Source organism: Heloderma suspectum, chromosome 3 (genome assembly GCF_057233095.1).
Source record: "Heloderma suspectum isolate Gila_16-S chromosome 3, 16-S_ref, whole genome shotgun sequence".
Lineage (NCBI taxonomy): Eukaryota > Metazoa > Chordata > Lepidosauria > Squamata > Helodermatidae > Heloderma > Heloderma suspectum.
This window is the reverse complement of record NC_139460.1, coordinates 264,736,502-264,764,350: the sequence shown is the minus strand read 5'-3', so window position 1 is coordinate 264,764,350 and position 27,849 is coordinate 264,736,502. Positions and strand designations below refer to the sequence as shown.

The following is a 27,849-nucleotide window of genomic DNA, read 5'->3' as shown; positions in this document are numbered from 1 at the left end:
GGGGTCAAGCATAGAAACATCATCTGTATTATCAATCTATTCTTTTTTTACCATCCTAAAGGAAAGCACTTACTTTTGCATATTATTTTATTTGGTCTTTCTTTGTAAGGACCTCTCTTTGCTATTTCTAACAGCACAAAATTAAACCAACTGTTTTTATACAAAATCCTCCAAATCCTTTATTCATGTTTTAGGATGATATATAGCACAATTGTATGTAACACAATGAATAGCATCACACCAGCTACAGCAGGAAGTACTGTGCTGTATGAGTGTATTTTGAAAACAGTATCCCAGAGCACCAACATGGGCACACGCACACACTTCACAACACTACAAATCACTTTGAAATGTTTTTTTAAAAAAATTGACAGCTAGAGACTTGAGAACCCCTTAAGATTCTAAATGTAGCAGAACTTCCAGTGCACCATCACTGGTTAATGAAGGCTGCTCCAGCCACTGCAAGGTCATAAGGAGCAAGGACGGAGAGGGCTAGGTGGAAGTAGTGTCATCTCCAAAAATTCTGAACACTTAACGACAGATAGTTTTCAAGATAGATGGTTCTTGAGGTCTGTTGCAGGAATCCATTGTACAAACCTGTGAAGTTACCTCTAAAACTGTAAGATGGAAGGATGGGGACTGTCTATCACATTTGCATCAATGGTTCCAATTAGTAGGCACTGGCACATCAAGAGGGCTAAACAAAATGTGACTGTGAAGAGTTTAAACAGGGACGAGCCTGAGAAAAATCTTTGTTCCTTTGATAGGTCAATAATAATCCCTTAAGGTCACTGGGCTCCACGTATCAATTCTTTGTCCTTCTCTGAAACTCGGCCTTTTTACTGAAATGTTGCTCTCTAAAATAAACCCCAAAATAAAAGAGCCTTAACACTGTTCTGTACAATCTTTTTGGATTCCAGAGTCCTTATAGCACTGGCTCTAGACCTTTTCTTTTCTCTTCAATTTGGATACTTTCTTGACAGTTCCGTTCTTGTTGAGAAGTTTCAGAACACGATCTTTGTGATCCAAGACCTTTAGCATGGATTCTCGCGCCTCATTTATTTGATCCATTACAAGCTTACATCTCTGCATATTCCCCTGAAATGCAACACAGCAGTGACATTAAAAAGCTGAACACTTCCAAAGCACGTACATCATATCTGAGTAATCATCCTTGAAATACCAGACAGTATATGAGCTAAAGAATTTTAAAGCAAATAAACAGCTCTTTTAAAGAGGGTGAACTATAGGATTGTTCTCAAATCTGTTTCCTGCCACAGTTCCTCTCTTCCTGATTACTGTCTTAAGAAATTGGACTCTTTACTTCGAATACATCATGTGAGAGATATCTTGCACTTCAAGACACACATAGAGCTTTAAGGAGACAACAGGCTTGTTCAGACACATTAAACTATGGTTTAGTGTTACATGAACAAGCCTTGGGCATGTTGCAAGGAAAAGTTCAGAAACTTCCACTTCCATTTTTAGCTAAGTGCAGATTAAAGCTATGTTCAAACCTGGAAAAACTGTGGTTAGACTTAACTATGGTTTAGGGAAACAAACCAAATTCAGACTGTAGTTTAGGAAGCTTGCTTGTTTCCCTAAGCCATAGTTAACCATACTTTAGGGCTTGAGCGTTAACTCTGAACTGTGGTTAATTGAAAATGGAAGCGAAAGCTTCCCATCTCCTCACAGCTGTGCCAGAGAAGGGATGGGTGCACAAACTCAAAGTTCATGCACATAACATTAAGGCATATTTAGTGTTATGTTCAAAACAGGCCAACGTAACTACGTCAATGTATAGGTTTTATTCCTGATTAGAAAATAAGATAATGTAACAGTGTAAAAGACTGTATACATCTCTGGACTTTATTATGTAGTCATATAGTTTGGATGCACAATCTCCATAACAGAGTAATTTGAAATGTGTCATTGGAATGGGCTCCCATCAAGGTTTGAAGAACAAGTTGTTGAGACTATTAGATCAATTATTTACACAGCAACTTCAGTTTATGCTTTGTGTTTAGCTATTAGGCTCAAGTTTCTTTGTGGAATTTAAAATCATCTGTAATTATTCATCTTTCTAAAGGGCTATATGGTTTTTTTTAAGGATACTATTATAAGTGGATATACCCAAGTTAGGGATGGATGAATCAGTCTATATCTGGTCTGTGTGTTTCGCATGTATCCAATCATAAGCTCATTTCATCCAGTTTCCGCATCAGTCTGCTTTTTAAAAAAATGGACAACGTTTTGCCTATTTTTGTATGCGGTTTTCCCCAATATACACATTTTTTATGCAACTGTTGAGCTGAGAACTGTATCACAAAACTTGGATAAGTGTAAGAGTTGAAGTATAACTGTTCTGATCTGCATATTAGTCTGGAAAGAGCAAGTTTGGTTCACTTAAATGCAGACCAAGCAAAATTCTCCCCTATCCCTAAACCCTACCCTGAGCATGGTGTGTTTTTTTCAATTTGGTCCCCTTCCCCTTCTTAACAGTTCTTTGTCCAAATAATATAAGGACACATACTCTACAGCTTAGATTGAAAAAGTAATTGCAATAGAGATTAAAGATTCACCAAACTGAAGGAATGAACAATATGCCCCTTACCTGTATCAGTTCATTTATTCGATGCAAGTCATCATCAGTTGCTGCCTTTTTCTTGGGAATGATCCCTTCTTGCAGGGAGGTGAGCCGTTCATACACATCATGCTCCAGGTTGGTCTATAAAATATTAGAATTTGACAAGGATGCCCAACATTTTCACACTGTTTGATATTATGAGCTACATAAACTACTGAAGTTCCATCTCCTCATTAATGTTTATAACGTTTCAACAAATTCAATATTATTTTTTCATTGCTGACAGAACAATTTTCTTTTTCTTGAGGTCACAATATATTTATTGTTACTGTCATATGATGCTCTCTGAAATATGCTTCAAAATGAAGCAGGACCACCCCACTACTGGATGTGGAAACATGGATCCTAGTCTGCCTCCCAACAGTGAAGAACAATCCGCCCATCCCCCGACACACCTAACCTTTATCCCATGCCTGTGAAAGAAATGCTTTGAATTTTCAATCCTCTTACCATCACCATTTATGCTTGGATCAAAACTCTGATCCATACTAAGACTTCAGGTTCTTTTCACACACCCACAGCAGCTCCAATACTCCTAAATACACAATGTAACCTCACTTTTCCTTGCTACTCCTCTGCAGATGTAAAGGCTTGGGGAGCTTGGTGCTAGAATACAAAGCACCTACCTCACCCCCACCTGAAATAGAAGCATCCAGGAATGTGGAGCAGTGCTGCCTCCTCAAGTCAGCGGCACCATCCCAGACACTTCTTCAGACCTGTGCACCAGAGGGAGGGATTTGCCAGTTTTGAGCATCTGTATAAACTGCATCAGCTCTTATGCCTGGATCAAAACCTCCATCCATACTATTTCAGGTTCACTTGATACAAATATGCCCCGCTGCAACTTGACAGCACACACTTTATTCCCAATAGTCTGCCAACCTGACAGTAGCTTAAAATTATATATCAATTTTCAAAAGGCTTGCTGGGCTAAGGTTCATCCTGGAGCACTTTCTCCCCCACTTTATATGAAACCAACATGACTTTCCAACTTACCAGCTGTAATAACTGTGCAGCACAAAGATGGACTTTCCACCCCTGTGCACGGCAGGATACACCTTTCTGATTAGCGATCTCTTGTAGCATAGCCTTCTTCTCTTCTAGAAGGGAAGTCAAAGATGAGAGGGAAGTGACTCATGATGCAAAGGAAGAGAAAAATGCACTTTAGTCCTCTCTTCACCAAAATAAAGAGAACACACAAATAGTCCTGTATTCTCTTCAGGGCAGTAGTGCTTATTCATGCACTGGGTATATGAAGCTTGACCGCAGACACTGGTGGAATGCAGGAGCAGAGACCCAGTCAGATATGCAAAAACCCTGAAAGCCACATTCTGCGATCTGAGTACGTGGGGCTGGAGGGCAGGGGGGGTTCTTTTTGTTTTGAATCTCTGCATTCAAGTGTTGATGAATATGTGATTGTCTTGTCATTAGGGTCCGTGTGTACACATTGCATGCAAAAGCCAAATTCTGTGATCTGATTACATAATATCAAGTAAGCAAATCTGTGTGCCTTTTTGGCAAAATTTATTCTGCTTCTACTAGCCACTGAGAAGGAACAAGTAACTATGCAAAGTCTTGAAGCCCCATTTCTTGATCTGTGACATAATTGTGTCCCAATAACAGGGGTGGGCAACTTCAGGGGGTCCAGAGGCCACCCCCACCCCTGGGCTGTACTCTGTGAGGTGCTCAGAAATTTTGTTTTTACCCCCAAATGGCTCGTTAGTGCTGGGGGTACTAAATAGGCCAAATTTAGCTTTCGAATAAGCTAAATTTGGCCTGTTTACTGCTCAGTAGTGCTAATGCAGCCAAGGTCCTTTTTTGGTAAATAATAATAATAATATTAATAATTCTGCAGCGGGGACCGCATGTTGCCCACTCTTGTCCAATAACAACTGGAAAACTGATGTGCACTATTACTATATCTGCAGTAGAAAGATTACACAGGTTTGAGATGGTGCACATGTTTCCAGGTAACAGGCTGCACATCCTATGTCAGAGATTACCTGTTCGCAAATAGGCACGTGAGTGTACACTCTAGTAGATAGACCCATGCAAAATGTAATGCCAGGAAGACACACCTTTCACCCTGACATCACTGTACCGCTGAAAGTGATGATAGGCAGCTTTCCATGGGTTGCGATAGTGACGAAGCAATGTTATGGGCGGTCTTGGACGTACCGGCACATACCTCACGCCTTCTTCATCTAAGAAAGGATTAAGAAAAAGGATCTAAACTAAGATATTTGCATTTTGAGCTAGGAAAGACAAATGTAATCCCATGATAGGATCAACACATTTTGAACTAGATGTTAAGTCAGTTGCAACATTAACTCCTTTCTTCAGATTAATATGCTATATAATGAAATAAACACACATGTTGGGGATAGCAGAAGTTTAGAGTTTTAGCTGGGATCCCTTGTTTAGCTGCAATGTTGCATTTTGGGTGGATGGAAGGATATGCTTTGGAGAAGATGACAACCAACCAGGAAAAAACGTTTTGTCTCAGAAGAGAAATGATCACCTATATATTCTTTTGGAGGCGACTTCCGCTTTTCGGCCTTTATCAACAAACTTTTGGTAGTGGATTTCTCATCGTCAGTGCTATTGGTCTCCATCATATCCCCTTCCTCTGTAGAGATGATGTGCTGCTGCTTCCGCGGTTTTTTCCTTGGAGAGGCACCAGGTGGCAAGTCACTTGGGGGCACCGAAAGGTTGTTGGCCAGCAGTGTAAGGGATGGAGAGACAGTGTTTGTAGTCAGTGGAGGAACTGCTGAAAAAGAAAGGGGGGAGCATTGTAAGAGATTGATGGCTGAGATGGAGACGGCTCTAGATCCTCCACCTTCCTCTCCCAAAGAATGCAACTTAGAGGCCGTATGCCTTACCACTTGCGCTACAACAGGCAGGCCGCACATTTCAAAGAGGCAGCCCTCTAGAACTTTGTGTTTCCGTGGGGCCCCTCTCTCAAGGATCTTAAAGCTTTCATGCCTATCTATTTCCCTCCTGATGTTCTTTTCAGCAGTTTGTGAGCAGAGCTAAGTGAACAATCTGCCTTCCTTAACTTTATGCTCAGAGAGGATCAAACAATTGTTTTTTCTGGGCTTAAGAAAGTTCAGTATGACAGCATTTGGGAACCTGTGGGACAGATCACCATTTCAGTTCCCAAGAAAGTCAACAGCGACCCTTATTAAGTGCAATAAAATAGCAACTCAGGTAAACTGCTATGGCAAAAGTAACATAAGGCAAATTTCCTTTTGTAAAAAAACAACAACTGAATTTAAGAGTGAAATACTTGAATAAGGGCTCCTCGGTTTAAGATTACACAACTGTCCACCTAGCTTTTACTGAAAAATAGAATGAATCATTAATGCTTTGTGTACCCACAAACTTTAATAGCAAGTACATTCTTACAGCCACTCCCAAGCACTTTCCCAATGCAGTCTTTTACTCTAGTTTTCAGTGATGTGCTAGCAGGCTAATTGGACTGCAGTACTGAAGTCAAATCGAGCATCTGAATTGTTTTAAAGATACATTTAAGATTGTTATATGCTGCTTTGTAGGAGATGCTCAGGCGGGCTTTCAAAACCAAGTCAGATCTCTCCTTTGTGACTGCTTAAGCAGAAAGATACCTGAAACTGGCCGCATTATGTCCATAGGTTCCACCTCCTCTTTGATTTTTATCTCCGGCACAACAGGACCCAGTACTGTAGAGAGGACACCACTGATGGTTGATGGAGGTGGAGGAGCAGTCACAATTGTGGCTGAAGCTGGTGGAGGAGCTGGAACAGTTCCTGGAATGGTTGATAGAGCTGCTGTGGGCTGCAAAGGTGGACTAGCTGCTGTGATGATGGTTGGAATGGCAGATGGTGGCTGCTGAGAAGCAGGGACTGAGATAGGAGGTTGCTCGTTGCTCTGAATGGATACTGCTTCCACAGACACCGTTACGGGAGTGGCCATAGATACATGAATTTCTGGTTTAGGTTTGGCACTAGGATAAAACAAACAAAAAGGTAGAAAGCGCCATTATTCAAGATCCTACTACCATCACTTTTATTTCTGGAAATGTTGAGCCTCTCTAAGACTAATTTTGCTTTCTTCTTTCATTGGAAACAAAGCTTACACTGGACATAGTGACATCACAGTTGGAGACGGTGGTGCATGTTTTTCCAGAATTTAAATGGCCATGAGCCCACCACAAATCGTAGGACACAGTCACCAACTCAGATTTTGGTGCCTTTCCCTCAGAAACTTGGCAATCCCACAGCAAAACATAGAAAGACAGAACAGTGTATATAGTTCCAGAGCTAAATCTAATAATGTCTGGATAATTTCTTCTAGAGGCCTAGAAACCAAAGAGAGAGTATGTGCATAACAGAGTGATCTGAGTAAACAAAGTTCAACACTCTCAACACAGCTTCCTTTTCTTTTACATCTGTGACCCCCTGATGTTCCTGAAGTCCTAATCTTTACTTTTTAACAGGAACTACAGAAGAAAGTTTCAGCTTGTCCCAAAATTCTGCAACCAGATGTCAATGAAAGTGTTTCATCCACATCTTGTATATTTTATTACAAAAGCAGATTTGGCTTTTCTAGTTCCTAACCCTGAGACTATTTTGTGAAGACAACCCCCCCCCTGTATACGAATAGCAAATTCATTCCTTGAGTAAGGATCGTTATGTAGCCAGCACTATCCATGCAGAACAGGGAGGTATCAGCAGGCTTGGTGGAACCCCACATTCTGTACAAGTACAAAACAACCTTTAGAAAAAAAACAAACCAAGGGGCAACCACTCCCCGCCCCCAAACAGCTCAATGAAGACTGAGCATGCTCAGTGAGCAAGGAACACTGACTGACTGATGGGGAGAAAACTGAGGAAGAGGGAGAACACAGTATCCTGAAAGACAGCATGGTGGGCTGGCAGGCATTGTGGAAAGAAACACTCTACACTGCAACATTTTGTCGCAGGTCCAACTCTTCACATATGACTTGCCACATATGGGAATGTACTACTAGGGAACGTAGCTAACCTGTCACTTTGGGAGACAGGAATACCAGTCAGACTGATCATGACATCCTGGAAAAATACACGATGTGCAAGTGCTTGGGGAGGGGGGAATTAGCAAGATCTGGCACAAGGTTGTGAAACTTCAGAGATCAGGGATGCAGCCTGCACATCTCAGTGAACATTTATTTGCTAAATTCCCATTTTACCCACTAGCAAACATGCATCACACAGCCAGCAGCTCTTTCAACTTGTCTTCTTCTTCTGTAAAGCTAAAATTTTAATAGCTTTGAATTTTTTATGTATCACTTTATTGCGAAGTCTTACCCAGCTGGTCTTGGTGATCCAGATGCACTCCTCACAGAGCTCTCAACTCGAGCGCCAGCTACCTCAGGTGGCTGAGGAGGAATGAGGCTTTTCCTGACTGCCAGCCTGCAAAATAACCATGAAAATACCTGTTACTTACAAGTGTGAAAAGCTAAATGCAGATGAATATTTTCAGTTGTTGTAAATGGACCTGATCCCCATTTACCCATTTCACACATAATGGTGGCATGCCGCCACCATTTTAAACATGCAACCTCCAACTGGCCCAGTCGGAGGTGATTTCATGATGTGCGAACCCAAACACAGTGGCTGGGTTTGGACGATCAGTGGGGGAAATAGCACAGCATCGGTTGTTTCCCCCACCCTGCACATGCCAGTCACATGACCAGGATTATCTGCGCTACATGCAGGTTGCCTATTCTGAACCCGGCATGTGGTGTGGGCATAGTGACTTTTCACCCACCTACAACCCATGGCTTTCAGTAGGAGTTGTAGGGCAGGTGAAAAGTCACTACTCCCATGCTGCGCACCCAGTTCGAATGACACTGCAACCTGCAATGCATTGCAGGTAATTAGGGTAATCCCAATCATGCAACCGGCACATGTAAGGGCAGGGGAAATAACCGCTGAGTGGTTTCTGCCGCTGATCATCTGAACCAAGCCAATGTGTTAATTGTGGGTTAAATAACCCACAGTTAACCTACAATCAGTTCTTAGGTTAACTGTGGGTTGTCTAACCCATGATTAATCTATAGTGTCTGGGTTCACAGATCATAAAATAACAACCAATTGGAGGTTGTATATTCAAAATGGTGGTGGCATGTGCTGTGGCAAAACTGTGGGTTAATTAACTCATGATTTGCTGTCATTACATGTGAATGGGCTTAATTTCTTAAAAACAAAACCATTAAACTAGTTGCCTAGGGTGCATAAAACAAAAAGGGTACTCCACTATTCCTTTCTACTGCATTTCCAATGCATTTATCCTATATAGTCTCCCGCTTTTTGTTTACTGCTCTAAGAGCAAGATTGAAAAATACCCGTTTCTAGAAGAAACCTACAGATGATTTTTTTAAAAAGGCAACCAAAGGAGAGAAATTGAAGATTAAATAAACGCCATCATTTCTTTCATTTTTTACTGGTTGTATCATTATATCCATCACACCTAATATGACTGGTGAGTAGAATGCTGCAAGAACAAGGCTTGTTTCTTGTATGGTGATAAGCAGATTATAAGTATTACTGTAGCTACTATTTTACTCACCCGTCTGTAGTGGGTTTCTTCCGGAGGATGCTTGGGCGAGGGGACGAACCTTGGGCTGGTGTGCTAGAACTGGCACTCTGATTATGGGTTTGCACCACTGTAGTTGAAGCTGGGGCAGTGTTGAATGTATTGCTGATTGGATTTGCCATAATGGTGGCTCCATCTGCCAAGACCACTAGTGAAAAGAACAAACGAACAAACAAAAATAGGGAGTTAGCAGAAGTGATAGAAGTTAAACCAAACACTGTTTCCCTTAATCTAAAATGTAGTGGAGATGGTGCTTCCTTCTCTGTTTGCTCCACAAACTCAATACTGAGTTTTTAGAATAATCTACAGTTCAGTCCTATGCTATGCAGGTGTTTACTCAGGGATGTTCAATGGGGCACTCTCTCAAGATGGCGTAGGACTGCAGTTGTAACTTAACCCCCACTCCCACCCCACCCCACCCCAACCACTTGCTGGAAGACAGCAGAAGCCTCTGTGTTATGATACAATAGTTAAAAGCATTTACAGAATATATGCTAAGAATGTTTGTGTGCCCATTATTGTTTGTGTTTGCTTTAGACGCTGAAACAGCAAGAGCACAAGTATCACTGATAGCCCAATCCTATGCATGTTTCATCAGATATCCCACCAAGTTCAATAGAAGTTTCATTCAAGTAAGTGTGCATAGTAGTGCAGCATAGTATTTTCCAGCACTAATGAAAAAGGGACAGTTAAGGAATTTTTGCCTGCAAATTGGGTTAAATCCAATGCTAGAGAAAGTCTGCTAGTGTGCTGGGACTGTCTTCCTCTCTCTTACCCTCTGTGCCACCCGAAAACAGGCTCCAGAGGGTTTCCCAATCCTCTGGAGCAGATGTTGAGGGCACGTCGGGGGGAGGCAGGGGGAAATCACCCCTGTTCCCAGTTCCGCTGACAGAAGTGCTTCCGTCAAGAGAATGACAGTATTGGACACAACCCACTGTTGGCCAGCCCTTCCCCAGAGGTCCCTAAGAAATGAGGTGCAGCAGGTGTCCACTAAAAGAAAGCCTTTCCAGTAGTAGTGACTTAAAATACTGTCGTGCTTTAAACAATTATTTGTGCTAATATTATCTCCTGCTGTTGCTTTAATTTTGGTTTCATGCTGTTGCTGGTTTTAGTCTGTTCTCAACGTCACGTCTGGATTTTACTTCTTTTTACATTTTTACTATAAACCACCCAGAGAACCTTAGTTATTGGGCGGTATGTAAGTATTATACATAAAAATAAAGGAAATACCTGATGTCTTGGTTTCAGTTTGCGGCTGCTGAGCACCCAGCGGCGCAGTCTGGAGACCTTGCGTGCCAATTGGTGCAGCTGGATGTAGCCCTTGGGTTCCCATTGGCGCAGACTGCATTCCTTGTGCACTGATGGGGGCTGGCTGCATTCCTTGTGCACCAATTGGTGCGGACTGGATGCCCTGGATATGGCGGGCATGGGATGCATCCACTGTCATCAGCTGCATGGGATTAAGATGGACTGTGGAGGCTACTCCTACTCCAGTCTGAGCCGCTATGGCAGAATTGGGGGCCTGTGCTGAAACTAAAACAACAGACTTAATTACTTCCTCACAAAACAGACAATTTAGTAACCTTTGCTGCCATGCAACATTGACAGATTTTGTCTTTCAACTCAGCGGTTCATTTCACATCTGTGGTCCTGCTGAAGATGCCAAGAGTTTAAATAAGATTCATCAGCCAGCTCTTTGAGCTTTAGGTTTATGCAACACCAATGGCAGCTTCATATTGCTAACGCTGCATCATGATAACCTTCACAGGCACTATTGGTATTACACTGCTGCAAAGAAATAGGGCTGGATCCAATGGCCGTGCAAGCGGACGTCCGCTTGCACAATGCAACTTCCGATGGTGCAATAGGCCTTCCCTGTCCTCTCCTTCCCGCTTCAGCCTCCCATGTGTGCTCCAAAGCAGCTCAAGGGTCCCTCCAGCCCTCCAGAGCAGATATGGGTGGTGCGTAGCGGGAGGAAATATCCGTTTTGCTAGTGGTCTCCATTCTGCTAGCGGATGTCCAGCACTGGATCCATCCCATAATCTGCACCAACACCACCAACCACAAAGAAAGAATATGGTCAACCTATAGCCTGAGCCTAGCTTCTCCAATTAGCTGAAGTGGTTTAGAAGTGTTTATTATTGGATGATAAACCAAAAATTTGGAACAGAGTAGTTGACCCTGTGGCAGTAGAACTAGCATAGTACAGTGGTTGAGAATATGAGTCAACACACTGTTTGCCTTAACCTTAAACCCACTGGTGCCTTTGGCAAGCCACTATGGGTCTGTTCACTTGTAATGCCAGATCTGAGTTTGGTCCTGGTTTACAATCCTGGCTTGGAAGGCTACAAACCACAACTTGCCAGTTCTTCTGTAACAGCAAACTAGAGTTTCCAACAAAGTGACTCATTAAAGTAGAGCATGCAAGAGGAAGAGGGAGTGTGCAAGCACAAGACTCATTCGTGTAACACATGTGAACCAACCCAATCTCACAGCCTCAGTATCCTCTCCATAATATGCAAATAAGAATGCTGGCCCCTTACATAATTACTGTGAAAATTACTGAAGTACTGCATATGAAAAATCATTGTAAATGTATTTTTCGTATAGATTATGCATTTTGGATTTTGGCAGTTTGACTAGCTCTAATACAGTCTGTGTATTTTTCAATTACATATAGAGAAGTTTGGTTATCAAACTGATTGTAACATGATTTCATTATTTGCTTTATCACTGTGTATAATCAGACAAAGAAAGACTGGCAGTAAGTTCTTTAAAATACTGCATCCAGTGGCTAGCCTTTGCTTCTTGGTCGCAATTTTTTCCACAGTAGCTTAGAACCACACTTTTACCTTGAAAAAAAATTGTTTATGCGCAAGGCTCATTTATACTGCTGCTCTAAAGCTCCTCTGAAAACCAGTAAACTTAGCGATGTCTTACCAGGATACTGGCGGATAGTGGACACGGAGCTGGTAATAGGTGTGTAAGTGTGGGCAGCCAAAGGGTAAGAAGGCGGATATGTTGGTAAGAAGTACTGGAATTGAACAGGCACTGACTGTCTAGAGGAGTGAAGATAAGTGTTAGACACAGTATTATGTAGTTATAGCCACCTAATGAACTGTAGCAGTGATTAAACTTATTGTAATGCAAACTACTATTCTGGTTTGCTTGTTTCTTTGTGGACCACCAGATTCTCTTACCTTGGAAGGACATTTGAAAAACTTCAGAATTCAAATTCAATTCCTTCTGTACCCTGACAGAGCTGTACATTATAGTCCAATCAAAACAGTAATCACAGGGGGTTAAATCCAACATTACACAAGGAGTTCTGCTTGCCCAATGGGAGTTTCCTTTCTCCTCCCCCCCGCATTCCCTACATCTGCTCTGGAGAGTCTCCCAGCCTTCTGAAGCAGATCTGTCATATGCACAGGGGGCTGTTGGCGGGGGATGGGAAATCTGATCTGCCAGTAGCGTCCATTCTGCTGGCAGAAAGATTCGATTGGATAAAATCTATGTGGTGAAGTGAAAGTGTTTCTAGCTTTGCACATGCTCATGCAATATGTCAGCGTTTCCCAACATGGTGTCCTCCAGTTGTTCCAGAATACAACCACTATCATCCCTGACCACTGACCATGCTAGCCGGACTGATGGGAGTTGTACGCCAAAATATCTGGAGGGCACCAGGTTTGGGAACTCTGCTCTATGCAGTCTGTTAGAACAGCATTTAAAAAACAGGTACTGAGCAGTCAATTCTATTGATAACTGGCCCTGAATAGTAGTCTTTTCACTGACAAACGTCTCAGTAACATGGGCACATCTACGCTCTGAACAGTTATCTACTAAGTGGTAATGCATCACCTTTCTCTTCACTTTGTGATTCCAAGTACAGCTATGCTTGGAATGCAGAAAGAGTTGACATTCAACATTATTTGATCATCAGAAGTCTCTTCTTTCCCAGAATCCACACAACTGAACTAATCTGTAGAATTTAAGGCACTCTCTCTCCATAACTCCCAGAAGAAAGAAGCATCAACTGTGGTTTGATGCCCTAGATGGCTCTAAGGCCAGAAAGCTTCAAAATTTCCAAAATCACTAGCATTTCTCAACATAAATATGCAAATGCTTAGTTGCTTTAGATACTTGTCAACTGGAGGATCAAGTCATATGGCCTCACATATAATATATATGCCATATACGCTATGTAAGAAAATTAATTCAATTACCTGTTATCATTTCTAGCTTCCATTGCAACTGGATTTGGAGATGCACGGTGCCCAGATATAGGAATGAGATTACTCCTCTCTGCAGTGTAATCAGACTGGATCCGAGGAGAAGTGTGCGTGATTTGCTGGGGGACTACTTTAGCTGCACAGGGAGAAAAAGACATCCCAGTTATTCACAAAATAAGGTCCAGTAACTCCATACTAGGAAAACAGGTAGCAATAAATCAGAGGAAGCCAAGTCTGTCTACATTGTTTTCTCTTACAAAAGCACAATCCGCAGTAATTTTTCAAAATTTCAAAATTCAGGTATTTTTTATGAGGTGAAAATGTGATCTGATCCAGCCATGCTGGATCAGATCAAAGGCCTACCTAGTCCAGCGTTCTGTTTCCACTGTGGACAACCAGTCGTCTATGGGAAGCCCACAGCAGGAAGTAAGTAAGGAACCCTCCCATTCATGTTCCCCAGCAACTGGTATTCAGCATCATACTGCCTCTGCAGGTAATATACAGCCATCATGACTAGTAACCACTAGACAGATTATGGCTGATAAGGCTAATTCCCCCTTTATATCTGTCCAAGTTGGTGACCGTCACTAAATAAAACTTCTGGTAGCAACTTCCAATCAATGCTATCCCCACTAGAAAATAAAGCATCAAACGTTACAGATCAATTGATAGCACAGCTCAGAACCAGTACTCTCTCACCAACTGGGATGTTTGAGGCGGTCACGGCAGTTGCATGGGAAGAGTGCGAGGGCATAGTCACGGTGACAATTGTACTTGTAGGTGCTTGAGTATGAGATACAGAACCTGAAAGGGAGAAAGATGTGCAAGTAGTTTAAATTTCTTCGGTATTCAGTGCTTCTAAACTGACTGAAAATGGAAACTTTTATGCAGGGAAATTTCTGTCTCACATTACAGAAACAATTATGCCCCAAACAAGCTCTCTTTCTTTCCCCTGCCTCTGTGGTAATTGATGTGAAGTCAAGTTTTCCAGGTGGGCCTAACCTTTGAATGACCTACTAAAATCCCTGTGGAATGATTTTATCATATTGATCTAAATTATGAAAGGTAAAGAGCTTTTTTCAGTTTAACAAGATATTTCAACCCCAATAACTGGCTTTTGTATTTTTATCGAAAAATAATTCAAAAGATGCTGAGCTGTAGATACTCACCAGCTGTAGTTGCTGAAGGAATGGTATTGGTTGCTAAAATAGGTGCCACAGTTGCTGCTGCCACTGGAGTACCAGTACTAAAAATTGTTTTCTGTACGAAAAAGAAGTTGTATGTCAAGAAACTATTGCCAGTATGTATTATGCTCACTTGCTAAAAGAAGAAAAAAGTCTTCCCGCATCAGTTTGAAATAAAGCTAATCACCAAGCTACTAGTCCAACATGAAACCTTGTTTGACATTTAAACAGGCTTTAAATCTACATGGTAGCAAAAGTCTGAAGACAATATGGAAGAAGAAACTGCATGACTTGTTCATAATAATTCACCTGTGCCATGGTGTGAAGCTGCTGTTTTTGTGTTCCTATGGCTGGATGGGAGGGTAGGGTAATTCTAGTTGCTGTATCCCGTGGCTGTGCAGGACGCTGAATACTGATAGGTGCAGAAGCTGGGTGCTGCTGAATTGACAATGTTGGCCGACTGGGAAAGAAAATCGGAGATTATTTTTCTGAAAGTACTTAAGTCAGTGAATTCCTAACAAAAGACAACATTACCTATTTTAGCATGGTCTTCTTGATGTGAATTAAGGACGCAATCCTATGGGGATGGCCATAAGCCACCGAACTCGGAGACTTAACGACCATCCAATGCAGAGTGGGAGGAGCGAGGAGACAATCTTCACCTCCATGTTCCTTGAGCTCTGCATTTTAGCAGTCTTTTTCGCCCATCTAGCTGAAGTGTCGGAGAGGGAGAGGGGAGGAGGCTGGGAAGGCCGGCGGATTCCTCAAAAACCAACATGGTGTAGTGGCTAGAGTGTTGGACTGGGAGTTGGGAGATCCGGGTTCTAGTCCCCACTCAGCCATGGAAACTCACTGGGTGACTTTGGGCCAGTCACAGACTCTCAGCCCAACCCACCTCACAGGGTTGTTGTTGTGAGGATAAAATGGAGGAGAAGGAGGGCTATGTACGCCGCCTTGGGTTCCTTAAGGGGGAAAAAAGGCGGGATATAAATGTAATAAATAAATAAATAAACCGGCCTCCCCACTCCCCTGGGAATGCCCCCTTTCCCTTCTCTCTGAGGTTGCATTTGTGGCCTCAGAGAGGCAGCCGGCATGGTTCTCTCCATGCCAGCTGCAAGGGGGAGGGGAAGGACAGTTTGGAGTCCTGGATCGGAGGTCACAGTGATGTCTCCAACCTCAGATCCAGGAATCTGAACTATCCCATGCCCCCCAATTCCCCCAGATGCTGTCTAGAGGCTATCAGGTTGCTCTCTAATGTCCCAACAGCAAATGCAGAATTTCTCCTAGACATCTCTCAGAACTATTTCACAGTACATGGCCACAACACGGAAGGGTGTTTAGTTGATCTGCATAACAAGATGCTTCATACAAAGCAGCTGCCTAGGGAGGCAGTTTGAAGCGGACTCCATAAAGTGGCCATATTGTACAAAGCAGTCCTCAGCTACATTACCCACATATACCTTTTTATGCTTGAAGGCTGCAATCTAAACAAGCTTACTAGGGACGTATATAGGACTGCACTGCTAATGGGCATAAATGGATATTTGAGCTCCTCAGGCCCATGCTCTGTAGTAGTTACCTGAGGGTGGAGTCCGTAGCATGTGTTGTTGTAGTAGTAATAACAGGTGACTGAGCCCTTGTGGCTGAGACTGTTGCTACTACAGCAGGAGGGATGGTACTTGAAGTTGTCACAGTAGGCCGGGACTGTGTAGGTAAGAAAAAGAGGTTAACTTATTGTCAGGGATCGCTAAGCCCTCTTGCTGAGAAGTGAGCCAACAGAGAATCGCTGTGCGACCCCCAAACCCCTTATTCAGTTAATAACATCTCTTCACCTTGTAGCGTTACACTTAATTAGCTAAACAAAGCAAGACGGTTTCCTGTCAACTAAAATGGATGGTTTCCTGCCGTGCCAAGGCTTTTACAGGGCTCTTCCTCTTCCAGGATTTTATAGGGAGGGTCTTCCTGACCCAACTTCTGCCCAGCAGCTAATCCGGTAGACCGCCTCCCACCTCCTCTCAACTCCGCCCGCTTAACTCTGCACTGAACTCGGGCGTCTGTCAGTTCCAGTGCTCCCTCCCGCTCTGACAAAGGTTGAGTTCCCACTGGGAGGGAGGATGACAGTCTCTGAACCTGGGCCTGCTGTTCGATAAGCCTCTGGGAAGAGTCATCCCTGACTCCCGGAAAGCCTTGGGGAATTTCCTCCCCTGCTCCATCTTGGCTGGGCTTCTTCTAGCTCAGCCTCTGAATCTGAATCAGAGTCCGAAACCAAACCAGGGAGCTTGGGCCCAATCCCAACACTTATATGCCATTGTTATGAACTGGTTATCATTATTGGGGCTTCCAACCAATTTAAGTTTTTTGTTTTATTTAAAGAATTAACTGTCTGATTTTTCACAGGCTAATTGATAAAAACATTTAAAAATATACATTGCACATATAAAAAGAGCCTCTTTGAGGTTCCAAAGAAGAAGAAGATTCCGATAAAATCATACAAGATAAAAATAAAACTAAATTACATGCAAATAATACTAAAAACAATCAACCAAGACAGACACTGAGGGTTTTCAATAGAATGGAAAAGTTGAACTTTAATCTTAGGCTAATCTTATTACAGTTTGCTCTCTTTGCGGTATCTTCAGAACCAGGTCCACAACACTGAGGACTATGGGCCACAAAAACCAGCTCCCAGATTTCCCAGTTCATTTAACTATGCAGTAACCAACTGAATCTTCTGAGCGGTTTCCCACTGAAAGGGTCAGAATGCCGTTCAAAAAACAACCGTTGAACTTCAATACGGCATGACTGCCACCTGCCTGGATAGGTTGATGGATGATGTGCTGCACCGCTGGTTGTGCTGTTGCTGCATTTGGCAACTGCGAAGCTGGCCTCAGGACTGTTGTTACTTTAGAACTGGACATCACAGCAGCAGCTGCTGCACCTGAAGAAAAACCCACGTGCACGTAACTGAGATAAACACTTCGACATTCCACTCTTGGTCCGAGTGGCAACAATGTTTACTTCAGGCAGGAAACACATCAAAGAATTAAGGAGAGAGCTATTATTAGTGCTAACTAAACCCAGCTGCTTACACAAAGAAAAGATCCGGTGGTAACATCAGACAGGGCTGGTGCAGACATAATGCTCTCAGGGTGCAATCCTATGCATGTTTAGACAGAAAAAAAGTCCTACAACTCCCAACATGCCCCAGCCAGCAAGAGAATCCCTGCTGTAGATAATAGCAGCAATGCCTTCCAAGGGGTTTCCGGCAGGGGCAGGACTTGGAGCCTAAGACCTGGCCCCTGGAGGAACTCCAAGAGGTGGCGGGGGCCCAATTGGGGTGCCCTGTTGGTCGGATTAGGCCCACGGGCCGGAGGTTCTGCACCTCTGCCTTAGAGTAAATTATGGTGTACTGATCCTAAAGACACCTCTATGCTTTATGAGTCTATGCCTAGATGTACCCTGACATTTTTCCCAAGGCGACACAGCTAAAGATACAAGGAGCTACTTCAAATTCCAGTCCAGCCATCTCTAAATGCTTCGCTGCAATTCATAGTCTAAAATCTGTCCAGAATCAATTAGTACTGAATCATTCCTCCCAAGGAAATATCATTATGTGTAGTACCTCGAGGCAAGTGAGAGGCTCCGATGTGTAACGGTGGCCCAGGAGCACTACTTCGGATGATTGACATCTGAACATTGGTGGTCATGATATGGTGCACATTGCTGGGATGTCCCTGCAGGCAAGAAAGATGACATGAGAAGTCTTTTCTAGAGGTGATCCCTAGGAAAAGTTTCATACACAACCACAAACTACAGCTACAATGTTTGAAGGGAGACATGACGCTACAGGTTCATTGTGAATTATTACCGTAGGGGATACAAATTAAGTCTGGGGATACATTGAAACATAGAATGGGTTATACTCATTCCTTCTCTTTCTGTGGCCCCAATGAATAAACATTTTATTGTAGCAGAAGAAAATGATAACCTGCTGTCCACTGATTGTTGCTACGGGAATAGCAGAAGCTTGTGGGATGCTGCTCTCCATGGTTACAGTAACCTGCCCAGGGACTTTGGTGGGACCAGACAGAGTAGAGGGTGGAGCTGGTGCAATAGGACGGCTGGGGATGGTGGGCTTCAAAGGAGGCTGCAAAGAACATACACATACAATTTACAATTTGTGGCAAAGAAACAATACAAATGTGCACCAGTTCTCTTACTTTGAAGGGGAAAAAACTATCTGTAAATAACCTCACAGGTAACTGTTGTCTGAGTAATTGAAATATTTAACCTTTCTCTGTAAACCTCGTTTTTCAAAAGAGGAATATTTGAAAAGAACCTTTGTAAAACAATACTGCCTTCTGATATACACAGAATAACTAGTAGAAAGAACTTTAGTATTGGGGACGACTACTGGGAGTTACCATAGAAGTACCTGTATAAATCAGCCTTCCCCAGCCTGGTGCCCTCCAGATGTTTTTGGACTACAACTCCCAGGATTCTTGACCACTGGCCATACTGTCTGGGGCTGATCAGGGCTAAAGTCCAAAACATCAGAATGGCACCAAGTTGGAGAAGGCTAGTATAGACATATGGAGCCTATCATTAACTTCCTTGAAACCCGTTTGGGTATCTGCCACAAGCAATTATGTTGAAATCCCAGTCTCTCGCTTAACTCAAAATGGGTCTAGGAATTGGTAAGATCAATCAAATAACTCCACATAGATTACCCTGGAACAGGGACAGAGAACTAACCAGACTGGTCCCTCTCCAAGCCAAGCTGCTTGGGCCCAGATTCTGAATGACTGTGACTTCACTGTCAGCCGCAGAGTACGGGGTTACTTAAGCTAAGGTGCCTTAGCTTTCTCTTCCAGCTAGCTTTACAGCACAATCCTATGCATGAGCCTTACTCCCAGGTTAGCCTTCCATCATCATCTGGCAGTTCTTATGCACGCTGGCCATAGAGGATGACACAAAGGCAGAAAAGGAAGCTGAAGCCCCTCCATCCACATATCATTCCCCCTGGCCCCTTCTATTCCAAGCCCAGTGGAGCAACCAAAAACCAATACAATAGGTTGAAGACAACCTTGTAAATATCCACAAAACCCCAGATATATATATATATTTTATTAACCTACCTACAGAATACCTGTGTCCCTAGCCTAAAAAAAGAGAAAAGAATACTGTTCACAATTTATAAATATATCCCTGCCTGGAAGGGATTCTTAATCACCTTAAGCGAGTAGTTATTTACAATAGCATTTGCAGAGGCTGGACAAAATGCTGCTGTGGGCTACAAGTTGGCCACCTGTGCCCTAAGAGTCCAACCACTGAGCCATTTAGAAGCATGCACTTGATCTGTTAAGCTCTCCTTTTGGAGATTTTTTTTTTTTACCCCTTATGGCTGTGGGAAGAATCCAGAAAGCAGGACCATGTCATATACTACAATCAATATTGCCCAAATATAACTACAATGTAGTATAAATGAGCTCCTACAGCTACCCTGTTGCCCCCCCCCCCCCCAGGTAAGTATGGGTCAGAGAATGGAACAGATACTTTCTACACTAAAAATAGGGAATGAGTACTGGGAGCTGCACAGTGGATAAGAGAAACAAAGATAGAGGATGAATAGAAAGAAGTTGGGAGCATCCAATGTACAAAAATCGTCAGAAAGTCTAAGAAGAAAACTGAGACCAGGAAACAGATTACCTGAGAGTAGCAGGAACAGAGGCTGAAGAAACCTCTCCTGACATGGAGGAGATGGTATGTTTCAATGCTATAGAATGTGTTTGAAACTAGGAAATGTTTTAGTGAGAAAAAAACCTTGACATTTACTTGTTTCAGGTGGTCAATTTGTTGTGGCCTGCAATTCCCATCAGTCCTAGCCAGCATGCCCAAGGGTGAGAGCTTTTAGCTGTAGGCTAAAACATCTGGAGAGCTACGAATTGCCCACTACTCACTTATTTATTAAAAATCATTTTTATCTCACCCTTCCTCCCTAAGGAGATTAGAGCTGCATATACTACAAACAGTAAAACAACTTAACAAGCAATAGCAAACAGTAAAACTCACAGCAGCAAAATATATAGGAGGTCTCAAATGTCTGACTAAAAAGAAATGTTTTAACTGCCTTACTAAATGCAAGCAGTGAAGGAGACACAGATCTCGCGGGGGAGGGAACTCCAGAGGCAGGGAGCTGCCACAGAAAAGGCCCTTTTGTGTGTTGTCACCTTATGAATACTTGGACGGACAGTGAGAAATGGAAGATCTCCATTCTTGGGCAGGTTTATATGGTGCAAGGAGGTCCTTCTGGTAATCTGATCTCAGATTAGGGCTCTATAGGTCAAAGCCAGCACCCTGAATTGCGCACAGAAACTAACAGGCAGTCAAAAGGGGGCAGAAGGGAGATAACATGAGTCCTATGTCCTACCCCCATAAGAAGCCTGGCTGCAGTACTCTGAATGAATTGGAACTTCCAAATGGATCTTCAAAAGTTGCCCCATGTAGAGCGCAGTACAACAGTCAAGACGAGAGAGACTACTATATGCATGGTTCATTATAGCTGGATCACAGGGTTCCGGAGACGGTCACAGCTGGCACAGCAACCTTAATCTCGCAAAGATGCTCCTGACCATAGATGAGGCTTGAAAATCCAGGTCTAAGACTGGGTCCAAAAAGAAACACAAACTGCAAACCTGAGCTTTCAGAGGGAGGGCAACCCCTTCGAACACTGGCTGAAGATCCAAATTGAAACCTTTCCTATTGATCGGAAGAACCTCCATCTTGCCCCGTCTAGGACATGCACAGTCTCTTTGGGATTGGTACAAAGAAAGGGATATTGCTGAGTGCCTACTAATGACAATGTAGCCCAAAACTCCGGATAACCTCTCCCAGTGGTTTCATGTAGCTGTTAAAAAGCATGGGGGACGGAATAGAACCCCGAGGAGCTCCGCAAGCAAAAGCCATGGGGTTAAAGTCCCCCAGCACCCTCTCCTAGAAACATCCCTCCAGGAACAACCAGAACAAGCACAAAGCAGTGCCTTCGATGCCCAACCCAGAGAGATGATCCAGAAGGATACCATGGTTGAACACTGCTGAGAGGTTGACAGAATTAACAGGGACACACTCCCCCTGTCTAATTCTTGGCAAAGGCTGTCTACCAAGGCAACCAAGATTGGTTCCGTCCCATGATCAGGCCAGAAGCCAAATTGAAATGGGTCTAATTTCATCTAGGAAAGCCTGGAGCTGAGACGCTATCACCCAAAAGCAATATTTGAGATTGCAAATAACTGTTCGACACTGTTGGGTCCAGCGAGAGCTTTTAAAAAAAATGCTTTTACCACTACCTCGAGGCCCAATGGTATCATACCTTGCTGAAGAGAGGCATTAGCCACAACACTAACTCACTCGACCAGTCCCTTCTAGCAGGATAGGCGGTGATCCTCAGAGAAACCTATCCACATCCTCAGAAAACACAAACTGAAAAGGATCCATCAAAACAGGGCACGCGGGTGATGAAGTCACCAAATCAAAAGAAATAATACAGGCATCCAAGTCAGAATGAATAGAAGTGATTTCAGCCACGAAGTCTTGCAAACAAGTCACACCACTGTCAAGAGATCCTGTGTATCTTGGATGTAATTTTCCAGGAGACCTTTGGCCCCCAAACAGTTCTGCTGGATGGCTCTGCACAGATGCAGTGGTGTTGAAGAAGAACATTTATATATGTATTTAGTGGTACACAGAAGAGGTGTGCTATTAGATATTTTCACTGAATATTTGTACTAGTCCCTTCCATTTATCGGGCTGCTTTCATTGTTGACAGAATAAAAAGAATAACAATAAATGTATTCAGTCTTCTGTGTCCCAAGAACTCAAGAGAGTATGTAACAATACCTAAACAATTAAATGCTAAAGCGAAGAGAAAGTTGCTTTTAAATTAGAATCTAGTTCAAGCGAACTTCACTACTGCTGACTGCATTCAACAAGTGTTATTAACTCTGTTTTCTAGTATGGAATATGAACCTTCATTACCTTCATAAGTCCTTCAGAAAAAGAAAGTGGCACTGCTGGAGCCAGATGTGCTGGAGGAGCTGCCACTGTAACTGGCACACCAGACTGCACTGTATGGTGCTGAGTCAACATCTGTACTTGTGGATATGGACGAACTACCACCGTTTCCTGCTTCTCTTCACGAGATTGCAGAGAGCCACCAGGGACCACATGATCTCTGGGAATTACTTCCAATTCTCGGCTAGGTTCATCGCTCACTACTGAAGAGAGAAAAGGTATGATTGGCGGGCGGAGGGGGAGTGAGGCAAGAAATGGATAAGACATGCAAATATAATTTTCAATTACAATGGGACTTACTTCCATGTAACTATCCTTAGGACTGCAGGCTTGGCAGAACAACCACAAACCCAGTAGTTGCCTTACCTGTAGTTGTTGGGTTTATCAGTCCGGTAGATCCACTGGTGGAGATTGGAGGAGGAGCTGGTCCTAGACTTGTGGGAGGGGCTCCAGAACGGGGAAACTGCTGAGAACTCATCTCCACCTGTGAAGCACTCACAGAATTAGAAATAAAATTATATGACCACATTCTTGAACTTCCTTGTTACTAAAGAAACTCAATTAATTTGGTCTACACACTTATGCTTTCTCAGTACGGTCCTTGAAAACTTATATGCAAACCTCTCCTTCACCAAAATTCTAGCTATAATTCTGAAATGTGAACAGTTCAACCAAGTTCAATAACACTTTTAAGGAAAAAAAATCCAATCCCATGTACACTTCTTTAAGAGCAAGTTCCACTGAATTCAGTGGGGCTTACTTCTGAGTAGACATGCCTAGGTTTGTACTGTAAGTGTATGAATGCAACAGCATCTAAAAACTGAAGAAGTGACATGGGTTCAGGGAACAACTGCCAAGTGCAAATAACAAAGAAGCAGCATGTGGGCTTGAAACAAGTCCAACATTTACAGACAATTCTATGGTGTTTACTCAGGAAACAAGCCCCACTGTATTCAATGAGACTTACTTCCAGGTAAGTGCAGAGGACTGCAACCTTAAATCTACTTGGAGATTTTACTGCTGTCTCTACTGCAATCTCAACAATTGCATGGCTGTCTTTAACATATGAAATCAGTCTGCATTTAACATATGCATCCAGTACTAGCAGTACACAGCAGATGCTAACCAATTACTTCATACAAGTCTTTTGATTATGTGCTAGAAATCAAATAAACACCCTGTGTAATGAGCACATGGGGATCAGAGATTAGAGATGTAATGATCTGATATTTTGTATATGGCTGTAATCCTGTTTAGCTGTTCCAGCACTCCTGTTCTACTGTGGCTCCACCCAATTTCTCCTCTGCCTTGGCATCCTCATTAGCCTGAGAGCAAATGTAAAAAGAAAGAGGGGGGATAGTTTCTAAAAAGGATGCATAAGGGGGTTTAGGTAAAATTCTGATTGGTCTCTTTTCTTGGCATAAGTTTAATTTGACTAAAAAGGGTTAAGCCTACCGAGATCTGTTCCTAGAAAGGACTGATTAGCCTTTTCTAGGAAACAGATATTGGGCAGCTTAATCCTTTTTAGTCAACTACAACCTCTACCAAGAAGAGAGGCCAATCAGAATTTTACCTAACCTATTTTCCTGTCAGGAGTGGAATTTGCTTGCTTCAAAAATCAAAGAAGCAAGTCCATTCTTGACAGATGACTGGCCAATTCTGGCATGATTTGATCTGAAATGGATTTGGACTGATCTCTAGTAAAGATATTAATTTTGGGGAATAAGCTAAAGACATAGGATCTGAATCTACCTTAACAATGCACAAACCACTTGTATTTCCCTTTAATCCTCCAGACAGCCTTATTACAAGGCTACACAAGCTGCTGTAGCACAATCAGTCATTTGTACTGTGCTCCTAAAGCAGCACATTTTAATAGGCAAGTAAGCTCTACTTTACATAGTCAATTTATTTGTATCCCTTATTTTCTAAAAATACATTGCACTCATGTCACCTGAAGCTCTCAAATGCTCTTAAAAACAGAAAATTGTTTGCATGGATCCAGGGCTGTTCAGCCATTTGGTTCTCATGCGCGGGAGTGGCGGTAGCCTTCCTACCTGATCCTACCTTACTCTCTCCTCTTTCCTCAGCCTGAGTGAGCCACGTGTGCAGAAGCTGGGAGCACTTATCAGCAGCACTGATGGCTTCTGCTGCACTAGTATTAAGGTTGCAGTCTTGAGCTCATGTACCTGGGAGAAAGCCCTACTGAATAGCCATGCACTGGACCCGACTACATAATGGATGTTAGGGACTGGATCCTAGCTTCAGTGAAAGGGTACAGCTGTTGCATAGGATGCTGGTTTTCCTTTTGGCATCAGTGGCAAATTAACTGCTAGCCTCACAGTAGCCAGCGATCACATAAACCTAGGCAAACAAACAATTATTACACATATGTGTCCTGTCCACCATGCAATCTCTCCCGTTGTATCCGCTGCATCTGTTGCCAATAGCATCAAGCCCACTTTACAACACCGCGATATAAACTTAATTCAACTTCGATGCCTTTTTCTTTCGTTCCCGAGCTCCGCACCGGTTTCCGCTACGCGCTTGGAGCCCGGACGCAGGCAGCGTGGGGATCATTAGGCGCACAGGGCGCAATCTGGGGGACCCCGGGCGCAAATAACCCGCGTTCGCAGGATCAGCTCCCTACGTAACGTTGCATCGGATGTACCTCTGCCCTCGCTATGCCGCGCAAACCGAAGCCCCGTCCCCGCAACCGCCCCAGGGGCGAAGGCGCCGCGGGGAGGGCAGCGGCGCTGGCGACAGCTGGGCCGGCCCAGCCCCGGCATAAACGCGGCTCGCAACGCCTGGCTCCCGAGACAGCTGCGATCGGGCGGACGCTACCGCGGAATCCCGACGGGGAAAGCAAAGGCGAGCGGCAGCGCCACGAACCAGGCGGCCGCGGAGCGGTGACAGAGATCGGGCAGGGGCGTCTCCCAGAACTCCTCCCCTTTCGCCTGCCGCGGGCGGAGTCCGTCCCTTGGCATAAACTCCGTAAGGCCAGCCTCCTCTCCCAGCAGCCAATGGGAAGGGCGCGTCTTTCCACGACTGGCCAATCCGGTGCAGAGCTGAGCCCTCCCTGCCAGCCAATGGGAAAGGCCGCACAGGCTACGCCTGACTACCAATGGGAAATCAGGCAATGGTTAATCGGGGGTAGCTAGGGCCCGCCTCCCTTCCCTCCCCGATCACTATGTGAAACAGACGCGCGGGGCCAGAGACCCGGATGTTCGGAGAGAATAAAAATGCTGCGGCAGGCGCCACTGTCAACACCCCTCGCAGTCGCCGCTCCCGCAGATGGCAGGCTCGTTCCGAGCGGGCCAGTCTCCGTGGACGCTTGGCTAGAGGGCGCGCTCCGTCTCCGTCTGCTGCCGCTGCTGCCAGGACCAGCCCTCCCCTCGTCCCCCCGCTGAGGTACCTGCAGCCGAGGGTGCGGCGGAGTCGCTCCGAGAAGCCCCCAGAGCCACTTCTTGCGCTGACACTGAGGGGGCTCAATCGGGAGCGTTGCTTCCGCTGCCGCAGCAAAGCACCCCTCCCCCCTTCAGACTGATTGGGCCTCCGCTGGCCCTGCCCACCGTGGGGAGACTTTCTCCTCGCCGTGCGCGGCCATTGGCTCAGGCGGCCGTTGCGAAGAGATTCCTGGGCGTCGTAGTTCCAGAGCCCAGCCTCGCCGCAGCCTGATGTCGCGAGAGGTTGGGAGCCACCGGAGGGAGGCGATTGGCCGCCTGCGAGGAGGCGCGGCGCTCGCTTTCCCCCTCCGCCTACCGAGCTTCGCATTGGGGGGCTTTCCTTGGAGCGCTTTGGTCAGCGGCCTCGGGATGGAGGACGGGGCTCTCCGCTTTTCGGTGCCGTGGCGGGAACGCAGCCTGGAAGCCGCCCGCGTGTGCACGACGGCGCGCACAGCCCAATGCTGCCTCTCTCAAGCCGCGATTCAAAAAAAACGAAGGGGAGGGTTATGGCCTTATTCTTAATAGCTTCTTGCTGCTCGTCGCTGTAGATTCTGGGTCTGAGGGGAAAAAAATCATGTGAAGCGTGTAATTATTTATGTACCATCGACTGTTGATAGTATGACAATCACAGCTGTTATGCCTAATACGAGGCAGTGGCCTTTCGCAGCCTGATACGCTATTATGTGCTCAATGGAACTGTGCGCGTTTCAGTCTCAGTGTGGCGCCAGACTAGGCGCCAGCTTCAAACCCTTGCTCAGCCATGAAGCTAAGGGCGCAATCCCGTGCATGTTTAGATAGGGGAAAAAAGGACAATGCTGGGCGTTGTAGGCTTTTTTTCCTATCTAAACATGCGTAAGATCGGCCCTCAGTGCATTTGGGCTACCTGCTCTCAGCCTAAGTTACCTCATAGGGCTATTCTGATAATGAAAGGGCAGAGGGGGGAATAATGTAACCCATTTTGAGCTCCTTGGAGAAATGTAATATAACTCTCGGAAGTGGCTTTACTAGAGGGTGGAATGGGGTAGCAGGAGTGGCCTTTCCTTTGAAAAAAGAGGGTTGGGTTATGGCTCGCCTGCCAAAGTACTTCGCATACTTTCCCTTTATTAGCACGACTAAGTTCACCTACTCCCCCTCCACGCTGGAACACCCACCATCTTCCAAAATTTGGTGTCCAACATCCTCTTGCATGCCAGAACAGGTACCTTTCCCAATCCGGCCAGCCAAACAACCGTGCCACCCAACCCACTTCACAAAGAGAAAGCCGCTGCTACCACGCCAGCCCCACGACGAACAGGGGTACTGCAAGCTCCTGGCTATAGCCCTCTTTTTCTTTTAAGAGAGAGGCAGCATTGGGCTGTGCGCGCCGTCGTGCACACGCGGGCGGCTTCCAGGCTGCGTTCCCGCCACGGCACCGAAAAGCGGAGAGCCCCGTCCTCCATCCCGAGGCCGCTGACCAAAGCGCTCCAAGGAAAGCCCCCCAATGCGAAGCTCGGTAGGCGGAGGGGGAAAGCGAGCGCCGCGCCTCCTCGCAGGCGGCCAATCGCCTCCCTCCGGTGGCTCCCAACCTCTCGCGACATCAGGCTGCGGCGAGGCTGGGCTCTGGAACTACGACGCCCAGGAATCTCTTCGCAACGGCCGCCTGAGCCAATGGCCGC

The 27,849-nt window shown here is 44.6% G+C and overlaps 1 protein-coding gene across 12 annotated transcripts; it reads right to left on the bottom strand.

The window, feature by feature from the left end:
• Window positions 1-77: 77 nt before the first annotated feature.
• On the bottom strand, window positions 78-26,522 carry SAP130 (Sin3A associated protein 130). Of its 12 annotated transcripts, none has more exons than XM_084846722.1 (21): window positions 26,164-26,520; window positions 23,115-23,242; window positions 22,713-22,951; window positions 18,667-18,825; window positions 18,301-18,412; window positions 17,492-17,616; window positions 16,258-16,382; window positions 14,988-15,138; window positions 14,664-14,754; window positions 14,194-14,298; window positions 13,489-13,630; window positions 12,206-12,324; window positions 10,496-10,798; window positions 9,239-9,413; window positions 7,975-8,079; window positions 6,274-6,632; window positions 5,169-5,414; window positions 4,726-4,851; window positions 3,644-3,747; window positions 2,615-2,728; window positions 78-1,098 (listed from the first exon to the last, which is right to left on the bottom strand). In XM_084846722.1, the coding sequence occupies exons 2-21, from the start codon at window positions 23,224-23,226 to the stop codon at window positions 940-942; spliced, it is 3,171 nt and encodes a 1,056-aa protein (XP_084702848.1). In that variant the 5' UTR covers window positions 23,227-23,242; window positions 26,164-26,520; the 3' UTR covers window positions 78-939. The 12 variants fall into 12 exon arrangements, with proteins under 12 accessions (XP_084702848.1, XP_084702846.1, XP_084702845.1 ...); XM_084846720.1 differs by having other exon boundaries at window positions 5,169-5,417; window positions 22,713-22,948; XM_084846719.1 differs by having other exon boundaries at window positions 5,169-5,417; window positions 26,164-26,519.
• Between the last annotated feature and the right edge of the window lie 1,327 nt (window positions 26,523-27,849).

Bases quoted from the DNA above. Each gene is read 5' to 3' on its own strand.
- SAP130 (XM_084846723.1), bottom strand. From the start codon at position 26,522: ATGCGAAGCTCGGTAGGCGGAGGGGGAAAGCGAGCGCCGCGCCTCCTC. The intron at 10,799-12,205 runs GTAAGACATCGC...CTGTTGTTTTAG, and splicing joins CACTATCCGCCAGTATCCTG to TTTCAGCACAGGCCCCCAAT. The intron at 3,748-4,725 runs GTGTGTCTTCCT...CTTCCCTTCTAG, and splicing joins CAGTGATGTCAGGGTGAAAG to AAGAGAAGAAGGCTATGCTA.